A 16,402-nucleotide genomic window follows, 5' to 3' on the forward strand; every position below is an offset into this window, starting at 1 on the left:
TTAACGGGGTTTCCACTGGCCCGATCTGATAAAACTAGAACTTGAAAATAGGTGATAGTAGATTCTAATCTATTGAATAAAATAGGAATCTACAAGTCCAGACTGATATAAATAAATGAATAAATTGGTAGTGCGATGAACAGGAAATTAGTTTCTCAATACCCACTCACAAAATAAGAGTCAGGTACAAAGGGAAATTACAAAGCAAAGAGAGTAATTTTACAGCAGGGAAACCTCTAACTGGTTGAAGTGGTCAAAGTTATCAGTAATCGGACAAAGAGAAATTGTGGGCCACCTAATAGGATACAGTGAGCATCGTATCCGTGATAGCCCTGCCAAAGGCGCACGCATAACCTGAAACTAGTCATTTGGAAACATTAGACAAATCCAGATTGAGGGACATTCTACAGAACAACTGGCCTGTAATCTTTAAAATTTGCAGGAACTGCAAATGAGGAACTGTTCTGGGTTGAAGGAAACTAAAGACCGTTGAGTAAATGCAACCTGTGTTTTCGGACAGGTTCTTTCTGCTGTAAACACTTTACTGGGACAATTGGTGACGTACTTTGTTGAGACTCGAAGGCGACCTGGGTAACAGATGAGGCCACCTGAGTTCTTGCCCTCAAAGATACCTGCCTTTGAATCCACGCTCAAAAGGTCCGGCTTTGGCCCTTCCGCTCTGCTAAGTCCCCTGATCCCCCACAACCCTCAACGCGTAGGCGAGCGCGGCGCCCCCGGGAGGCCAGCGGGGCAGAGGCCTGGGGCCCCCAGGGTTGGCAGAGAGAGTCCCCGCCTCTCCATGCGGCGGGGCGGGGGAGCGCGGCGGGGGCGGGGCCGCGCCGTGTGCGCACGCGCGGGGCGGGGCGGGGCCGAGGAGGCCACGCCTCTTCCGCCCCGCGGTTCTGCCGCCGCGCGTGGACCGCTAAGGCGCTCCGGGCCGAGTCTATCCGGGTCCTTAGCCTTGGCGGCCGGACCGGGAGATGGCGGCGGAGGCGTTGCCGAGTGCGCGGTGGCTATACTGTGGGCAGCCCGACGAGAGCCAGAGAGCCGTACTGGGTAAAGACCGCGGAGCCGGAGCCGAGTCCCGCACAGCTCCCTCCGCTCCCGTCTGGGTGCTTCTGCAGCCCTCCTGCCCCTGCCGGACCCCTTTCCCGGCTGGGCCAAGACGCCCTCTAGCCTCCGGCACTGCTTGGGACTTGGTCACCCCCCATTTCTCTGTCACCACCTGGATGGGGATATCCCAGGCAGCCTCCTCCTCAGGGCTCTCCCAGTCACCCCGTCACGCGCTCACACCTGCCCCGTATCCTTTTCTCCACGGTCTGGGCTAGGCTTCAGCTGTTTAACCCTGGTCATCTCCTTCCGTCGCGGCCCTTCGCCAGCACTGCCCTCACCTCCCGGTCTCCTCTTCCCGACCGGCAGGGACCTCCTTCAGGCCCCCCTTCAGGCCTGGGCTTCCTTACCACTCCCATGCCTTCAGACGCTCTCTCCCAACGAACAGTCCGGTTCCTCCCCACCATACACACTGTGGGTCCTTCTACTCATCTCATTTTTGCGCTGCAATCTTACAGTGCAGTTCTCCAACGGGAAGCTGCAGAATCCAGGCAACGTGCGTTTTACTTTGTACAAGAGCAATGACTCCACAAACCCCAGGAAGAGGAGTCAGCGGATTCTGGTAAGTGCTGCGGGGGCCAGCTGCCTCCACTCTGCAGATTTCTGAAGGTCTTGGAGGCGCTTGGGTGTGGGTGGATGTGGGAGGGAGGGAGAGGAGAAAAGAGATAGCAAATGAGCCTTGGGAGAACCGTGAGTCCCAGCAGGTTGGGGTGTGGGGACAGGCTCCATTCAGTCAGTTATGTACTTTTGGTGAAGTGATGACCTTTTATTGATTTATTCATTCAGCAAGCTTTTATTGAGCACCCACCGTGGCTGTGCTGTAAGCTGCACGGGAAATAGCGAAATGGGACTTGGCTCCACCCTGGGGGAGCTCCTACTCTAGAGCAGGGTTGCTCAGCCTTGGCACTATTGACATTTTGATCCAGATAATTCTGTGTTGTGGGCCAGACCTGTGCATTGCGGGATGTTCAGCTTCCCTGGTCTCTAACCACTAGATACCAGTAGCACCTCCTCTTTGTGACACCCAGAATTCCCAGAGGTGTCCCTCACGCCCCCTCACCCCCCCCCCCCCCAACCAAGGGTGATTTGCTGGGTGAGAACAACTGCTTTCGAAAGGTGAGAACTGGTTTTGAGTTCAGTAACTCACACAAGCCTGCAAGCTCTGAGCCTGGAACGAGTTCATTTGAGCTCAGGAAGTCTCTGCTTGTCAGAAGGCCTTCCTGGGGGAGGACACATAGCAGCTAAGCTCTGAAGACTGGAGGACGGTTTGACAGCTGAGGTTCCCTATTCCAAGTGAAAAGGAGAGCAGGGACAAACATAGGGAAGCAGGAAAGCTTGGCTGTGATTGAGGAGTGAATTAGCTGTCTCCATAGTCCTGCCAGCATATAAGCAGCAGCCATGGGAGAGATGGACAAAGAAGTTCAGGAAGGCTTGGACTTTGGGCCCAGGAGGTTGCTGGCAGAACCATTTTGTTGCATGCCTCTAAGTGCTGGGAGCCCAGGAGCTCTCTCCCAAGTCCTGTGGTATAGCTCCCCTGAGCACTTTTCAGACCAGCTAGAAGCCAGCACTATATGGGGCTTCCCTTTCAAAAGTCCTCTTGCCTTTCTCCCAGAGACACCCAGATTCACTTGGAGAGTGGGGCTGGATCACCTCCCAGAGGCTCTCTAGTTCTGATCCACTGTGGTTTGGATTCTAAAGCTTTTGCAAATGTGGGAAAGGGAGACAATATGCTTGATACCTCTCAACATTGGTTGTGGTGGTGCTTTTTCACTTTACATTTTAGGCAGCTGAAACAGACAGACTTTCCTACGTGGGAAACAATTTCGGGACTGGAGCCCTCAAATGCAACACTTTGTGCAGGTAGGGGTTGGGGAAGGGACAACAAGGGGAGGATAGTGGTGGTGAGCCTGGCACTGTTGTTTTCGGTCTTTATTTTAGGAGTCGGGGGCAAATCTGGAGAGGTTTACCATGTCCTTGGGTTCCCAGATCCAGGGGCCTTCACAACCAACATGCCTAAAAAGAAAAAATAAGTTAACATTTGTTGGATTTCCTAAAATCTCATTCATTTGTAATTTTCTTTAAGATAATTTTTAGGGGTGCTTGGCTGGCTCAGTCATTGGAGCTTGGGACTCTTAGTCTTGAGGCTGTGAGTTTGAGCCCCACTTTGGGAGTAAAGATTACTTTAAAAAGTCTTAAATAATAATTTTTTAACTGCGATATAACTTTACACTAGTTTTAGGTATATAATATAATGATTAGATATTTGTATATGTTGCAAAATGGTCACCACAATAAGCAGTCATCCAGGGGTGCCTGGGTGGCTCAGTTGATTAAGCCTCTGCCTTTGGCTCAGGTCATGATCCCTGCTTCCTGGGATCAAGCCCCATGTTGGGCTCCCTGCTCAGCAAGGAGTCTGCTTCTCCCTCCCCCTGCTCTCACTCTTTCTCTCCCTCTCAAATAAAATCTTAAAAAAAAAAAAAAAAGTCATCCACTGCCACACATATTACAATTTTTTTCTTGTAATTAGAACTTTTAAGATTTGCTCTCAGCAACTTTTTTGTTTTAAGAGCACAGAGGGAGAGGGAGAAGCAGGCTCCCTGCTGAAGGACTGTTAAGAACTTTTAAGCAGGAAAAAGGAAGTTGTAAAACAGTACTTTTTGAGGAATCCTTTGTCATTGGTATTATTCCAACTTTGCTCAGGCACTTTGTGGGAATTCTCAACAAGACCTCTGGCCAGATGCAAGTGTATGATGCTGAATTGTTCAACATGCAGCCACTGTTTGCAGGTAGGACCCAGTCACGAAGGCTTGCAAGAACACTGCATGTTTTAGGTTTGCTGGATGAGTTTGGTTTTGATTTGTAAAACACATTTGTTATTTTTAAAAGGGTGCCTTCCTGCAAATATTTATTGATAACTTACTTTGCTCCAGGCACAAGTTAGTGGCTAAGGATGTAGCAGAACAGATACAGGTCCTGTCGCTGCTATGTTTACAGATTTGAGATCAGAAAATAATCAGTTAAAGCCATTTGAGCAGGGTTGCCTGGGTGGATCAGTCAGTTAAGCGTCTGCCTTTGGCTCAGGTTATGATCTCAGGGTCCTGCTCAGCAGGGAGTCTGCTTCTCCCTCTTTCTCTGTGCTTGTGGTCTCTCACTCTCAAATCAGTGAATAAAATCTTTAAAAGGTGGGGAGGGAGACTAAAAGGTGGTGAGGGGGACGCCTGGGTGGCTCAGCGTCTGCCTTCTGGGTGGCTCAGGGGCTGCCCTGGAGTAGAGGCTTTAGAGAAAGAAGATGGGAGTTACTTAGAGGTTAGACAGCCCTTTTCATGTTGATGAGAAGTCTCTCTATACTTTCTAATTAGGAGGAGATCCATTTTTTCCCCTAATTTAGTGAGAGAGCTTGTACTGCTTCTCTTCTTTGGCATTTTATGATGCTCAGGGCCAGAGTGTGGGATCTTCCAGAATGAAAGGTCAGAGGGTCAGACTCAAGGGGCTCCTGTTCTCTAAATCTTAAATACTGAGAACCACAGTGAGGGAGGGTATAGTTGAGGAAGGATTGTTAGGGTCACAGTAGATCTGCCTGATGCCTTCCAAGGCAGTAGTTCTGGCTTTATTCCTGCAGAGCAGTGGTGCCAGTCCTTTCAAGAATCTGAAGGACCAGGGGATCCCTGGGTGGCTCAGCGGTTTAGAGCCTGCCTTTGGCCCAGGGCGCGATCCTGGAGTCCCGGGATCGAGTCCCATGTCGGGCTCCCAGCATGGAGCCTGCTTCTCCCTCTGCCTGTGTCTCTGCCTCTCTCTCTCTCTCTCTATGTCTATCATAAATAAATAAATAAATCTTAAAAAAAAAAAAAAGAATCTGAAGGACTGGACCTACTTTCCAGAAACATACGTAATACGTAAGAATATATATGAAATTTTGCATATAATTGTAAAGGGCTCTGAGTCCCATCTGCGACTCTCCTAGGGGTCCAGAGTCTATAGGTTAAGGACTCCTTGCTTTGCGAACAAATACATCTACATTTAAATTATCCTCCAGGGCAGCCGGGGTGGCTCAGGGAGTTTAGCTGCTGCCTTCAGCCCAGGGCGTGATCCTGGACCCAGATCGAGTCCCACGGGCTTCCTGCAGAGAACCTGCTTCTCCCTCTGCCTCTGCCTCTGCCTCTGTCTCTGCCTCCCCCTCCCTCTCCCTCTCTCTCTCTCTGTTTCCCATGAATAAATAAATAAAATCTTTAAAATAAATAAATAATCCTCCAAGTGCTCTTCTGACTTCCAAGGAGGCAAAGGAAATTGTTCTCAAATTTTTGTTTTTACAGGTAAAAAATGTGTAAATACTAGTTTATTCTAGCCAACATATATATACACGTACACACACATGCAGCATTTATTGAGTCCTTAACTATTTGTCAGGCACTGTTCTAAGTACTTTTAATGCACGAGGATTGTCATAATTCATGTGACAACCCTCTGGTGGTTCTATCGATGACGAAACTGGTACAGAGTTTGACAGGGACATAATGTTGATGTGTGTGTGTGTGTGTGTGTGTGTATATATATACACACACCTTTATATATAATTATAATGTATATATATAAAAATATAAATTTCCTTTATCCGTCTTTATCTATCTATCTATATGACCTGGGATTGAAACTCAGACAAGGCCACTCTAGAGCTTATACTCCTACCCTCTAGATTATACTGCCCTTATATGAATACTTTATGGGAGATAAGAGAGCTTCATGTAAGTAACACATACCTTACATTTATGCTTGCTTATCTTTTATAAGGCGGGCAAAACTATTTACTGCAAAGAGCCGAGGACTTGGTTTCTAATCCCATCTCGGCCACTGCCTGGTGAACTGACTTAGGACAAATCATTTCGTTGGGAGGCTTTTTCCTTATTTGTAAAATGAAGAGGTTGGACCAGATGACCCCTTCATTTGACTCCTTAATTTCTTCTCCATATCCTCCAACTGTATACTAAAGCGACAGACTAAATATTCATAGGATCCATCATGTTAAACTCTGGGAAGTCCTACAGTAAAGAAATCTGTCTGTCTTAGATTAACAGTGAATAAATATTAAATGCTATTATAATCTGGGCCTTACAGCTTCCTTTTTTCCTATTTTTGTTTTGTGTCTTGATAGATGAATCACTTGAGAGCGACTTGACACAAGAGAGTCAGGCCAAAACTTTTAGAGAAAAGGTAAGAATGACAGAAGTGAGACATGGGACCTGCCTCACGTTCCTTCTGTGCCTTGTGCTTCTCCATCAGGAAAATGAGCTGACTGAGCACAGGGCTGCTCCCAGCTCATTCTGTCTGTGGTTCTCCAGTCAGCCTGCCTGTGGAGGCTTCTCAGCTTCACAGAGCGCCGTCCTCCCGCCTGGGGCAGCTATACTCAGCTCCGTCCCAGTGTTTGGAACTGATTCTCTGGGCTGACATAGGTGTAGTGTAACACTTGTTTTTGGATTGAATGCAAGTTTCAGAAAATTCTGGCTGTAGCCTGGAAGCTTTCACATTAAAACAGAGTAAACTTCAGGATTTTCAGCGTAGGTGGTTCCTACAAAGCTAATCTCACTCCAGGATTGCAAATTGATTGAGTCTTCAGTGCTGCCTGGAGCACTGTATTGAGAAGGTGTGAGGCTGTCTTCAGGCTCAGTGGGAAAGAGTGAGTGATTAGCAACATCTGCTATGGGTGTAAGGCTGGAAAATGGTAAGTTATGTGCCAGATTTACCAATCCTCATTCTGATCCAGGCTTTTCACTGTACAAATGGAGACACTGTTGATTTGTAAAGAGCCCATGACAGTTTCCAAAGCAAGTACTTCAGGGATCCCTGGGTGGCGTAGCGGTTTGGTGCCTGCCTTTGGCCCAGGGCGCGATCCTGGAGATCCGGGATCGAGTCCCACGTCGGGCTCCCGGTGCATGGAGCCTGCTTCTCCCTCTGCCTGTGTCTCTGCCTCTCTCTCTCACTGTGTGCCTATCATAAATAAATAAAAATTTAAAAAAAAAAATTAGCCAAAGCAGGTACTTCAGATCTGCTAATACACCAGCCTGTGAGATAGAGAGGTATGATTTAGCCTGATTTATAGGTGAGGTAATCCTGGCCTAGAAAGGCTGAGTTTCCGCATGGTCACACAGCTAGGAGTAGTAGTGCCCAGACTGTCCCTACACAAACCAAATTTGTCTATGCACAGATGGATTCTTGCATTGAAGCCTTTGGGACCACCAAACAGAAGCGGGCTTTGAACTCCAGAAGAATGAACACAGTTGGCAGTGAATCTCTGAACTGTGCAGTAGCTAAAGCTGCAGAGAATATTATTGATGCGAAGGGTGTAACTGGTAAGCAGCTGGGACTTGGAGTAAGAGTCTGCTCATTGAGACAGCTTCCTTGTCTCTTGAGATCTCTTACCTGCTCCACAGATGGAAGTAAGGGTGTGTTAGGGCTGGGTTCCTTCCTCTCACTGAGCACCTTCTTGGGAACAGACTTTGGAAATAGTAAGAAACATCTGCCCTCAGGGAGCTCACAGTCAAGCGGAGGAGACGGGCATGGGAACGGGTATGTTTACACTGTGTCCTGAGTGCCAGGGTGCGAAGGGAGAAAGCCTCAGTGTCTGGGAATCACAGGAAAGTTTTGGACAAAAAGACTGATACGATGAAGTGAGCCTTTACAGATAGTGCTTCACTCTGGGATCAGTGGACCTTTTTCTGTTCCTAAATTCATCAGTAGCTTGAGTGTTTAATTGTATTGTTTAAAAGTGTATTTGTTCAAAAGCATTATGAGAACATAAGAGAAAGTTTACATAAGAGCAGCCTTTCTATTAAAATGAGGTTTTAGGGGATGCCTGAGTAGCTCAGTGGTTGAGCACCTGCCTTTGGCTCAGGGCGTGATCCTGGGGTCCCAGGATCAAGTCCCACATTGGGCTCCTTGCGTGGAGCCTGCTTCTCCCTCTACCTGTATCTCTGCCTCTCTTTCTCTCTGTGTCTCTCATGAATAAATAAGATCTTTTAAAAAAAAGGGGGGGATTTTAGGGGTGTTTGAGTGTCTTGTTGGTTAAGCGTCTGTCTATCTCAGGTCTTGGTCTCAGGGTCGTGAGTTCAAGCCCCACATTGGGCTCCATGCTGGGCATGGAGCCTACCTAAGAAAAAATAAATAAGATGGGATTTTAGTAATTTTTAGAAAAATCTTTCCAAACCCTATGATTATATAAATATTTTCTTATGTTTTCTCTCCGTATTTTTACAGTTTTACTTTTTACATATAAATTTTAATGAAGATACTTTTTTGGCATATGGTAAAGACCTTATATTTTCCAAAGGATTAGCCAGCTGCCCCAACTCCATCCTTTTCTTTGTAGAAGATGATTTAAAAAGCTATCCTTCTCACTTTAGCACATTCTGTGTTCTGTCCAACTGTCCATTCTGTTCCTGCGGGAACACCAGGCTCTTTTGATTGCAGTACCCTCATCTTCCTGCTTCTATTTCTGATGCGGCAAATTCCTCCTCTTCTCCTTCCCTCCTTATTTTTCACAAACGTTGGTTAGAATAGCATGCCTTTTCCCCCAGGTGATCTTAAGAATTATTTCATCAAATTCCCTCAATTGAGATGAATATGGAGAGAATCAACATCTTTACAATATTATGGGTTTTTTTTATCCTGGAATATAGAAATATGTTTCTCTGTTTATTTGAAAGTGTAAGTAAATTTTTGAATATTTTTGTTTAGTTTAATTCTCAGCTGTCAAAGGACATTTAAAAGGAAAAGAAAAAGAAGTGCCTGGGTGGCTCAGTTGGTTAAGCACCCAACTCATTATTTTGGCTCAGGTCATGCATGATCTTAGGGGGTCATGAGTTTAAGCCCTGAGTGGGGCTCCACACTCAGTGGGGAGTCAGCTTGGGGTTCTCTCCCTCTGCTCCTCTCCCCACTGGCACTCAGTCTCTCTCTCAAATAAATAAAATAAATTGGTTTTTAAAATCCTAATTAAAAAAAGATAAATAATTCATTCATTTCCTATCATTTTACCAGACCAACTATTAGAATGTTCCTGTATTCCTCTTTGTCCTTGTCTATATAAGTTCTTAATCTTACATGGTTATTCTTGTAGTGTAGTTCACAATTTTATATTCTGATTTTTTTTTATAAACTATTTCCTTTTTAAAGATTTTATTTATTTATTCATGAGAGACACACAGAGAGAGGCAGAGACACAGGCAGAGAGAAAAGCAGGCTTCACGCAGGGAGCCTGATGTGGGACTCGATCCCAGATCCCGGGATCATGCCCTGAGCCAAAGGCAGATGCTCAACCGCTGAGCCACCCGGGTGTCCCTATATTCTGATTTTTACTCGTAATATATGGGGAAGTTTTCCAGAAGTGAAGCCATTAAAAGCTCTCTTCCTGACTTTTGGCTTCTCTTGCACTGTAAATATTTATTAGCACACCTGTCCTCTGAACTGTTGTGCGAGTTACTTGAGAGGGCCCTCACTGTGTGAGCCTTCTCCAGTGCCTGGTTAGGTTTGTGTTATGAGTGGACATCAGCCCAGACCCAGCAGCCAGCCTGATGGAGAGTTCAGGCCACATTGGCAGAAGCATTCAGATTAGGATTTTTTGGACCAATTACAACCTTGAGCGCACAAGTTTCAGAGTATTGGGGAACCTGAAGCCACACAGGATGATACTAACACTGTCTCTTCCTTTATCAAAAAGCTCTGGTCAACGATGCCATCCATGATGATCTGCAGGATGACTCCCTCTACCTTCCTCCCTGCCACGCTGATGCAGCCAAGCCTGAAGACGTATATAAATTTGAAGACCGTATCCTTGTTGCAGTAGAAACACTGCCTTACTTCCCAAGTTGGGATGTGCATACATGAGTGGACAGACAGGCTTTCTGAGGCTGTTGGTGGTCCCATGATGCTCAGAGAAGCTACATCCAGATCTTCGCCCTTGCCCTGGCCCTTTTGCTGGGAAGTTACCTGGGCTTCCTTACTGGCTGAGGGTCAAGCCCATTCCTCAGCAAAGTGCCAAATACCCTCAAGTTCAGCCCTATGGAGGTCACTTGCTATGAGTAGTCAAAATAAGATTTTTAAGTCAGCCCTAAGTCTGGAGCAGACTGATCTGTAAAAGGTGGAGCATAGAATTTCCCTACTCATGGGTCTGGTCAGAGGGAGAATGCCTGCAGTGGCTTTGTGATGAGCCAAGGAAGCAGAAAAGGCCTGGCAGGGAATGGGCTCTGGGCTGGGAGTCTGGAAAACCGTGTCCCTGCGCTCAGCCCCAGTGTACTATGGGCCTCAACTTTCCCATCTCGAATATGGAGCCGCTCTGAGATGAGATAGCTGGTTAGATGTTTTTCTTTTGATCAGATTATATTCTTGACCTGTTTAACTAGTTCTGTCCACTGCGGAGTATGAAGCTCTTCAGAGCCCATCTGAAGCTTTCAGGAATGTCTCATCAGAGGAAATACTGAAGATGATTGAAGAGAACAGGTATCCTCCCCTCTTGGGTGGATGGAGCATCTGGGGCTGTGATGGCAGAGCTCAACAGTAGTCAGACATGAAGGAGACCTTTAGGGGTGTCAGTCGGTGAGGGCATATGTCTTTTCAGGATCTGAACATGAACGAGCCAGTGTTCTCTTGAAAATATTTGGGCTTTCCAGCCTCTTGTCCCAAGGCTGTGGGTGGCATTCAAGGGAGAGCGAGGTGGCCTCTGAGTGCTTGGAGCCCGTGGCTGAGCAGAGGGTGGTGAGGCCTTAAGGTTGGGCTTTGAACCAGAGCAGGCCTGTGTCCCCAGGGCTATGCTGATTGTGATCATCACCAGTGGGGCCCAGGCGCTAGCCCGCGAGTTGGTGCCAGTGCAAGTGATGGTTGATGCCGAGTGAGCTTTTATACGTGAAGTTAAATTTATGAGCGGCTTAGGCGATAAAGCATCCGACTCTTGATTTCGGCTCAGGTCATGATCTCAGAGTAGTGAGATCAAGCCCCAAGTTGGACTCCACACTCAGCAAGGGTTCTTCTCTTGTCTTATCTGTATCTGTCTCTCTCTCTCTGCTCTTCCATTCACGTGTGCTCTTTAAATCTTTTTTTAAAAAAGTTAAGTTTAGGGGATCCCTGGGTGGCTCAGTTGTTTAGCGCCTGCCTTCGGCCCAGGGCATGATCCTGGAGTCCTGGGATCGAGTCCCACATCGGGCTTCCTGCATGGAGCCTGCTTCTCGTTCTGCCTGTGTCTCTGCCTCTGTCTCTCTGTGCGTCTAATGAATAAATAAAATCTTTAAAAAAATTAAAAAGTTAAGTTTATATATTTAAATACTATATATTTTAAATAACTCAGATGATCTCCCCTGTACCTTTTGACCCTTAAACAGCTTCTCTTTGTTTTTTTTGTTTGTTTTAAGCAGCTTCTCTTTGATGATGACAGTGGAATTTTCTTGCTTTTGAGTTTTTTCTTTTAATAATTTCATCTTGAGAAAATAAAAAATTGAAAACCCTAGGTTGGTTCCCTGATTTTTGAAGGTGCTTTTGTTGTTCCAAAGATACATTTCCAGAAAAACTTATTACTGGTTCTTGGTTGTCGTAATGTAATCATGGCTCAGCAGCAGGTGAGGAATGAGCTCTGGGCCGAGAGTCTGGAGAACTGAGTTCCTGAGCTCTGCCTGAGGTACTGTGTGATCTTCCCTTCATTGAGGCTCAGTTTTCCTATCTGTAAAATGAGCCTGCTGCAAGATGATCTTGAAGAGCCTTTTTATTTCTGTGAGTCTGGGCCTCATGGTAGTAGAACAGTTCATAAAAGAATAACTGACATTGATGGAGCTTTTGTATGTGCCAGGTACTGTTTTAAATGCTTTAAATGAGACTTGCGTTACCTCATTTAATGCACAAAAAACCTCTAGAGGGAGGCCACTATCTTTGTCCTTAATTTTTAGGTGAAGATGTTGTACGGAGATGTACAGACACACTGAAACTTGCCCAGGCTACTAATTGGTAGAGAGGGGATTCAAACCCAGGCAATCTAACTGAAGGGCCTGTGCTCCAGACCACACATCAGGACGGGGCAGACAATGGCCTGTGTGCCAAGGTCAGGCTGCTGTCTATGAGTAAAGTCTTATTGGAACACAGCTATGGCGGTTCATTTGTTATTAATGGCTGTTTTTGCACTACACTGGCAGCTTTGAGTAGATTTAACAGAGATCCAATGGCCCACAGAGCCTAAAATATTTATTGTCTAACCCTTTCCTGCCTTAGCACTAAACCATGCTCACTGTGTAATAAGGAGGATATTAGGATGGCCCTTCAACGGTTGAATGTGATCAGCTGTGGAGGATGCCCGCTGTTTTCATCATGAGCGTCAGTGGTTCCTGACAGGGTTGGTCTTACACATTCCTCCCTTGTCCCCCTTGTTTTAGCCACTGCTCCTTTGTCATAGAAGCATTGAAGTCTTTGCCATCAGATGAGAAGAGCCGAGACCGCCAGGCCCGATGCATATGGTTTCTGGACACGCTCATCAAATTTCGAGCACAGAAAGTGATTAAGCGGAAAAGTAAGTCCATGATAGACATTTTATTCTAGTCCTTTCCAGCCTGTTATTTGTTCAACCAGCTCTCGTGAGAGAAGAAAATGCGTGTGCTTGTCCAGATCTTTATCTCTGACTGTGTAACAGTGAGGTTCCTGTAGCTGCCAACACGGGTTGGAGGATTGGCCCAGCTCTTTACTCCTCTGAAAATGGGGACGGGCTTGGTGGTCCGATTGTTCAGAGCTAATATTCACTACTTCTCTTCTGCATTGGGCGAAGTATAGACTTCAGTCAAATCGAATGAAAATTTCAAGGGATGGTTGGACCAAACATCAGTCCCATGGGGAGAAAAATCGGCTTGGCTCACATGAAGGCTTGTGGCAGGTTTTTGTTGTGTCAGCTTATTCTTTCTGTGAAAGAAGAGAGTCCATTCCCCCTGGTAACCTGTGTCCTCTATGGTGAGGGCCACAGGTGAGAGCCTCCCACTCCTGTCTACCTGGAGCTAGAAACCCGCCTGTGGTTTTAGGCACAAGCTGGTGCCATCTTGTTGTTGCTAGAGCTCCCAAGAGTCTGTATGTTTTCAGTATTTACTTGGTTTATTTTCGCATTTCAGTCTCCTTTCCTTTCCCTCTCCCTGGGCTTTCACCACAAGCTGTATTGTATCTTATGAATCCTGTGTCTTTAGGCCTTAGTGGAGTCTGTTTTTCCTCCTGGTTACCACCCCATCACAAACATCTCTTGGGTGCATGGGGTCTGCAAGCCGGAGCACAGCTGAGCTCGTTTTCACTGGGAAGTGGCTGTTCTGTGTCGTGGGCCCCTGCTCCTCTTACCACATGGTTCTCTTCATCGCAGTGGCTCAGCTGTTGGCCTCTTTTCCCAGCTCAGGGGGGAGGTGTGTTCCCAGGGTTTGGAAACAAAACGATCCATCTCACCTTTGTGTCGCAGGTGCCCTGGGACCCGGAATCCCCCATGTCATCAACACCAAATTGCTGAAGCACTTCACCTGCTTGACCTACAACAACGGCAGGTCAGGGATCGACTTCGGGGTGTCGGCCTATAAAGGAGAAAGCAGGCGGGGGCAGGTGGCGAGGGTGGGACGAGAGCATGAACTGGCTTCCATGTCCACAGACACTGCTGACGGGGGCACTCACTGCCGCCTGCAGGGGCCTGGGGTCAAGTCAACTGAGGAAGCCCTATATATTACCTGCTCTGTCCCCCCTGGAGAGGTTCACTCTAGAGGTTTTAGGGAGTTCCTGCAACGGAGACTTATTTCAAGGAACCTTCCTAATATTCCATAGAATCAGTGTTCTATGGGAAGGCAGTGTCACAAAACAAGGCAGCCCAGTGTGATGAATTTGGAAAAGGAACCCTAAGCAGCACACCTGGCTTTCTTTCCTGCCATCCACTTGGAATGTGCTTGGAAAAATCTGAGCATACTTGGAGAAATCAGCAGCCGCTGTGTTTGGGATAACTTTTCCTGGCACCCCTGCTGAGCAGCAGGGTCAAGCTCAGAGGGTCCTTGTCACTGCAAGGCTCTGACTGTGCCTGGAAAGTATAGGTGTGGCTTTCTCTGTCCCACTCTAATAGAACACTGGGGTTGGCTCACTGCTCCACAGTGTGCCAAGTTGTGGGCACCTCGACAGGACCAGGAATGTTGCTCAACTTTCTCTTCTTCCCCCCCAAGATGGGAAGACATTGAGTGTGCATGAAAACAGGTTTGTATGTTTTTATTTTACTTTTGGAATAATCATTTTAGAATTTAATGCTATCTCTCCTTCACTGCCACTGCTTTTGTAGCCTACGGAACTTAATTTCGGATTCTATGAAGGCGAAGATCACTGCATATGTAATCATACTTGCCTTGCACATAAGCGACTTCCAGATTGACCTGACAATGTTACAGAGGGACTTGAAGCTTAGTGAGAGAAGGTGAGCACAACAGAATAGCAAGCTCCCTGCAGGGTGCTTCATGTCTTTCTAGTACTCTTGGAAAGCAGGACATACCATCGAGGGAATTGGGGATGTTTAGAATGGGCAGGACTTGGGACCAGGGGACAGTTGTCAGTGTGTGAGTGACTACATGGATGAGCAACCAGACATTATGGAATGCCTTGTCTGTGCTAGGCACAGTAATTAGTCTGTGATGATCTCAGCTATTTCCCTAAAAAACAATGGGGAAAAAAAAAATAAAATAAAAATAAAAATAAAAATAAAAAACAATGGGAGAACCTTCAGTTCAAAGAAATCTGTGACTTTTCCAGGGTCACACAGCCAAGAAGGGGAATAGTTGGGCTTCAGGCCTGAGCCTTCTCATACATGGCATTCTGTCTCTGGATAACCAAGCAGTCTCTGAATCACTGTCCCTGGGGCGAGAGGGTCTGTATAGTCCTGAGGGGTGGAAGTTGTAAGAGAACCCAATTTCAGCTTAGAAAGAACTTTCTCTGAGTCTGATACAAGGGGCTGGCAGGTCAGGTGTTCGAAGCAGGGTGGGGCTGCTGTTTGTCAGGGATGTCACATGTGGGCTTCTGTGACCCAGGAGCCCTGCTGAGCAGCAGGGACAGACTTGGAGGTTCCTGGGAGAGTTTGGCAGAGTTGTGGTCTTAGGCTCTTTCCAGCCTTGCTAGCAGGGATTCAGATAAGTAGGGGGCAGAACTTCCAGGATCGTGAACTGTGGGATATGTCACTGACTTAGGGGCTGCTGCTGGTGTGCCAAGAGAGCCTGTGAAAATACCTTTGTCTGGACTGCTCCAGCAGTCCCTGGAGGGATTATCCTGAAGGCTGTCCACAAAAGGCATTGAGGTTGAAAATAAAAGAGAGGGCAGCCCCCGGTGGCTCAGCGGTTTAGTGCCTGCCTTCGCCCAGGGAGTGATTCTGGAGTCCCAGGATTGAGTCCCTGCAGGGAGCCGGCTTCTCCCTCTGCCTGTGTCTCTGCCTCTCTCTCTCTGTCTCTCATGAATAAATAAATAAAATAGTAAAAAAAAAAAAAAAAAAGAAAAAAGAAAAGAAAAGAGAAACAAGATATTTGGAGCCTGTAAAAGTTCTACCAAAATTCTAGCCAAGTGCTCAGTCCTGGTTATCAGAAGTAAACAAAGTCATTAGTAGTGTCTGGATAACCTGGTTTTCCATCACTTCTGTGGATATTTTGTAATGGCCACACATTAAACTGAATTTGTCTTTCTGATGGCTCTAGATCCTGTCTGCTTCTCTGCTTTGCTCCTGGCCGCCACGTTGAGGATTCTGTCTTTGTGGCCAAGAATGTGAATGTGCTGCTCCCACCTGGCTAGCCTTCCTAAGCAGACCTACTGAGGTCATTCTCCCCCATTTCTTCTATGTTTTTGTTCCTTAGGATGATTGAGATAGCGAAAGCCATGAGGCTGAAGATCTCTAAAAGAAAGGTGTCTCTGGCAGCTGGCAGGGAAGAGGATCACAAACTGGGCACCCTGTCCATCCCGCTGCCTCCAGCCCAGACCTCAAAACACCAGTCAAAGCGGAGGAAAATCACCTAGAGGTGTGCTTCCCAGATAAGAGCATTTTGGTCACCTACAGCCACTTCTGTTCATTTCCATTTTTATTTTTATAATAAGAAGGAAAAAGAAGCCTCGCTTTGGCGTGGGTATGAAGCCAGAAGCCAGCATCTCAAGTTGTGCTTGTCTTCAGTGGAAACATAAAGTGATGACCATGTTGGCCTTGACCTCTCTCCTTTGGTGTTGCTGTGATTATGACTGGCAGCTGGTTCCCGTGGGAGGGTGGGGCCTGGGAAGAGTCAGAGTCAGCAGATCTTACAGGCTG

The 16,402-nt window shown here is 46.8% G+C and overlaps 1 protein-coding gene across 1 annotated transcript; it reads left to right on the forward strand.

Annotated features, from left to right (window-relative positions):
• The first annotated feature begins 862 nt into the window (after positions 1-862).
• On the forward strand, positions 863-16,304 carry POLR1E (RNA polymerase I subunit E). Its single transcript, XM_077912585.1, has 12 exons — positions 863-1,056; positions 1,569-1,672; positions 2,894-2,970; positions 3,811-3,896; positions 6,257-6,315; positions 7,307-7,451; positions 9,815-9,922; positions 10,497-10,593; positions 12,507-12,640; positions 13,559-13,640; positions 14,411-14,542; positions 15,960-16,304. Exons 1-12 carry the CDS (start codon positions 981-983, stop codon positions 16,117-16,119), a joined length of 1,260 nt encoding a protein of 419 aa, XP_077768711.1. The 5' UTR covers positions 863-980; the 3' UTR covers positions 16,120-16,304.
• Positions 16,305-16,402: the final 98 nt, after the last annotated feature.

The sequence above is a fragment of the Canis aureus genome, chromosome 10, assembly GCF_053574225.1.
Source record: "Canis aureus isolate CA01 chromosome 10, VMU_Caureus_v.1.0, whole genome shotgun sequence".
NCBI lineage: Eukaryota > Metazoa > Chordata > Mammalia > Carnivora > Canidae > Canis > Canis aureus.

What these genes read in the sequence shown, in the direction of transcription:
- POLR1E (XM_077912585.1), top strand. Translation starts at nt 981, where the DNA reads ATGGCGGCGGAGGCGTTGCCGAGTGCGCGGTGGCTATACTGTGGGCAG. An exon ending in AAGATGATTGAAGAGAACAG is followed by an intron (nt 10,594 to 12,506) that starts GTATCCTCCCCT and finishes CCCTTGTTTTAG; the next exon opens with CCACTGCTCCTTTGTCATAG. An exon ending in TTGAAGCTTAGTGAGAGAAG is followed by an intron (nt 14,543 to 15,959) that starts GTGAGCACAACA and finishes TTTGTTCCTTAG; the next exon opens with GATGATTGAGATAGCGAAAG.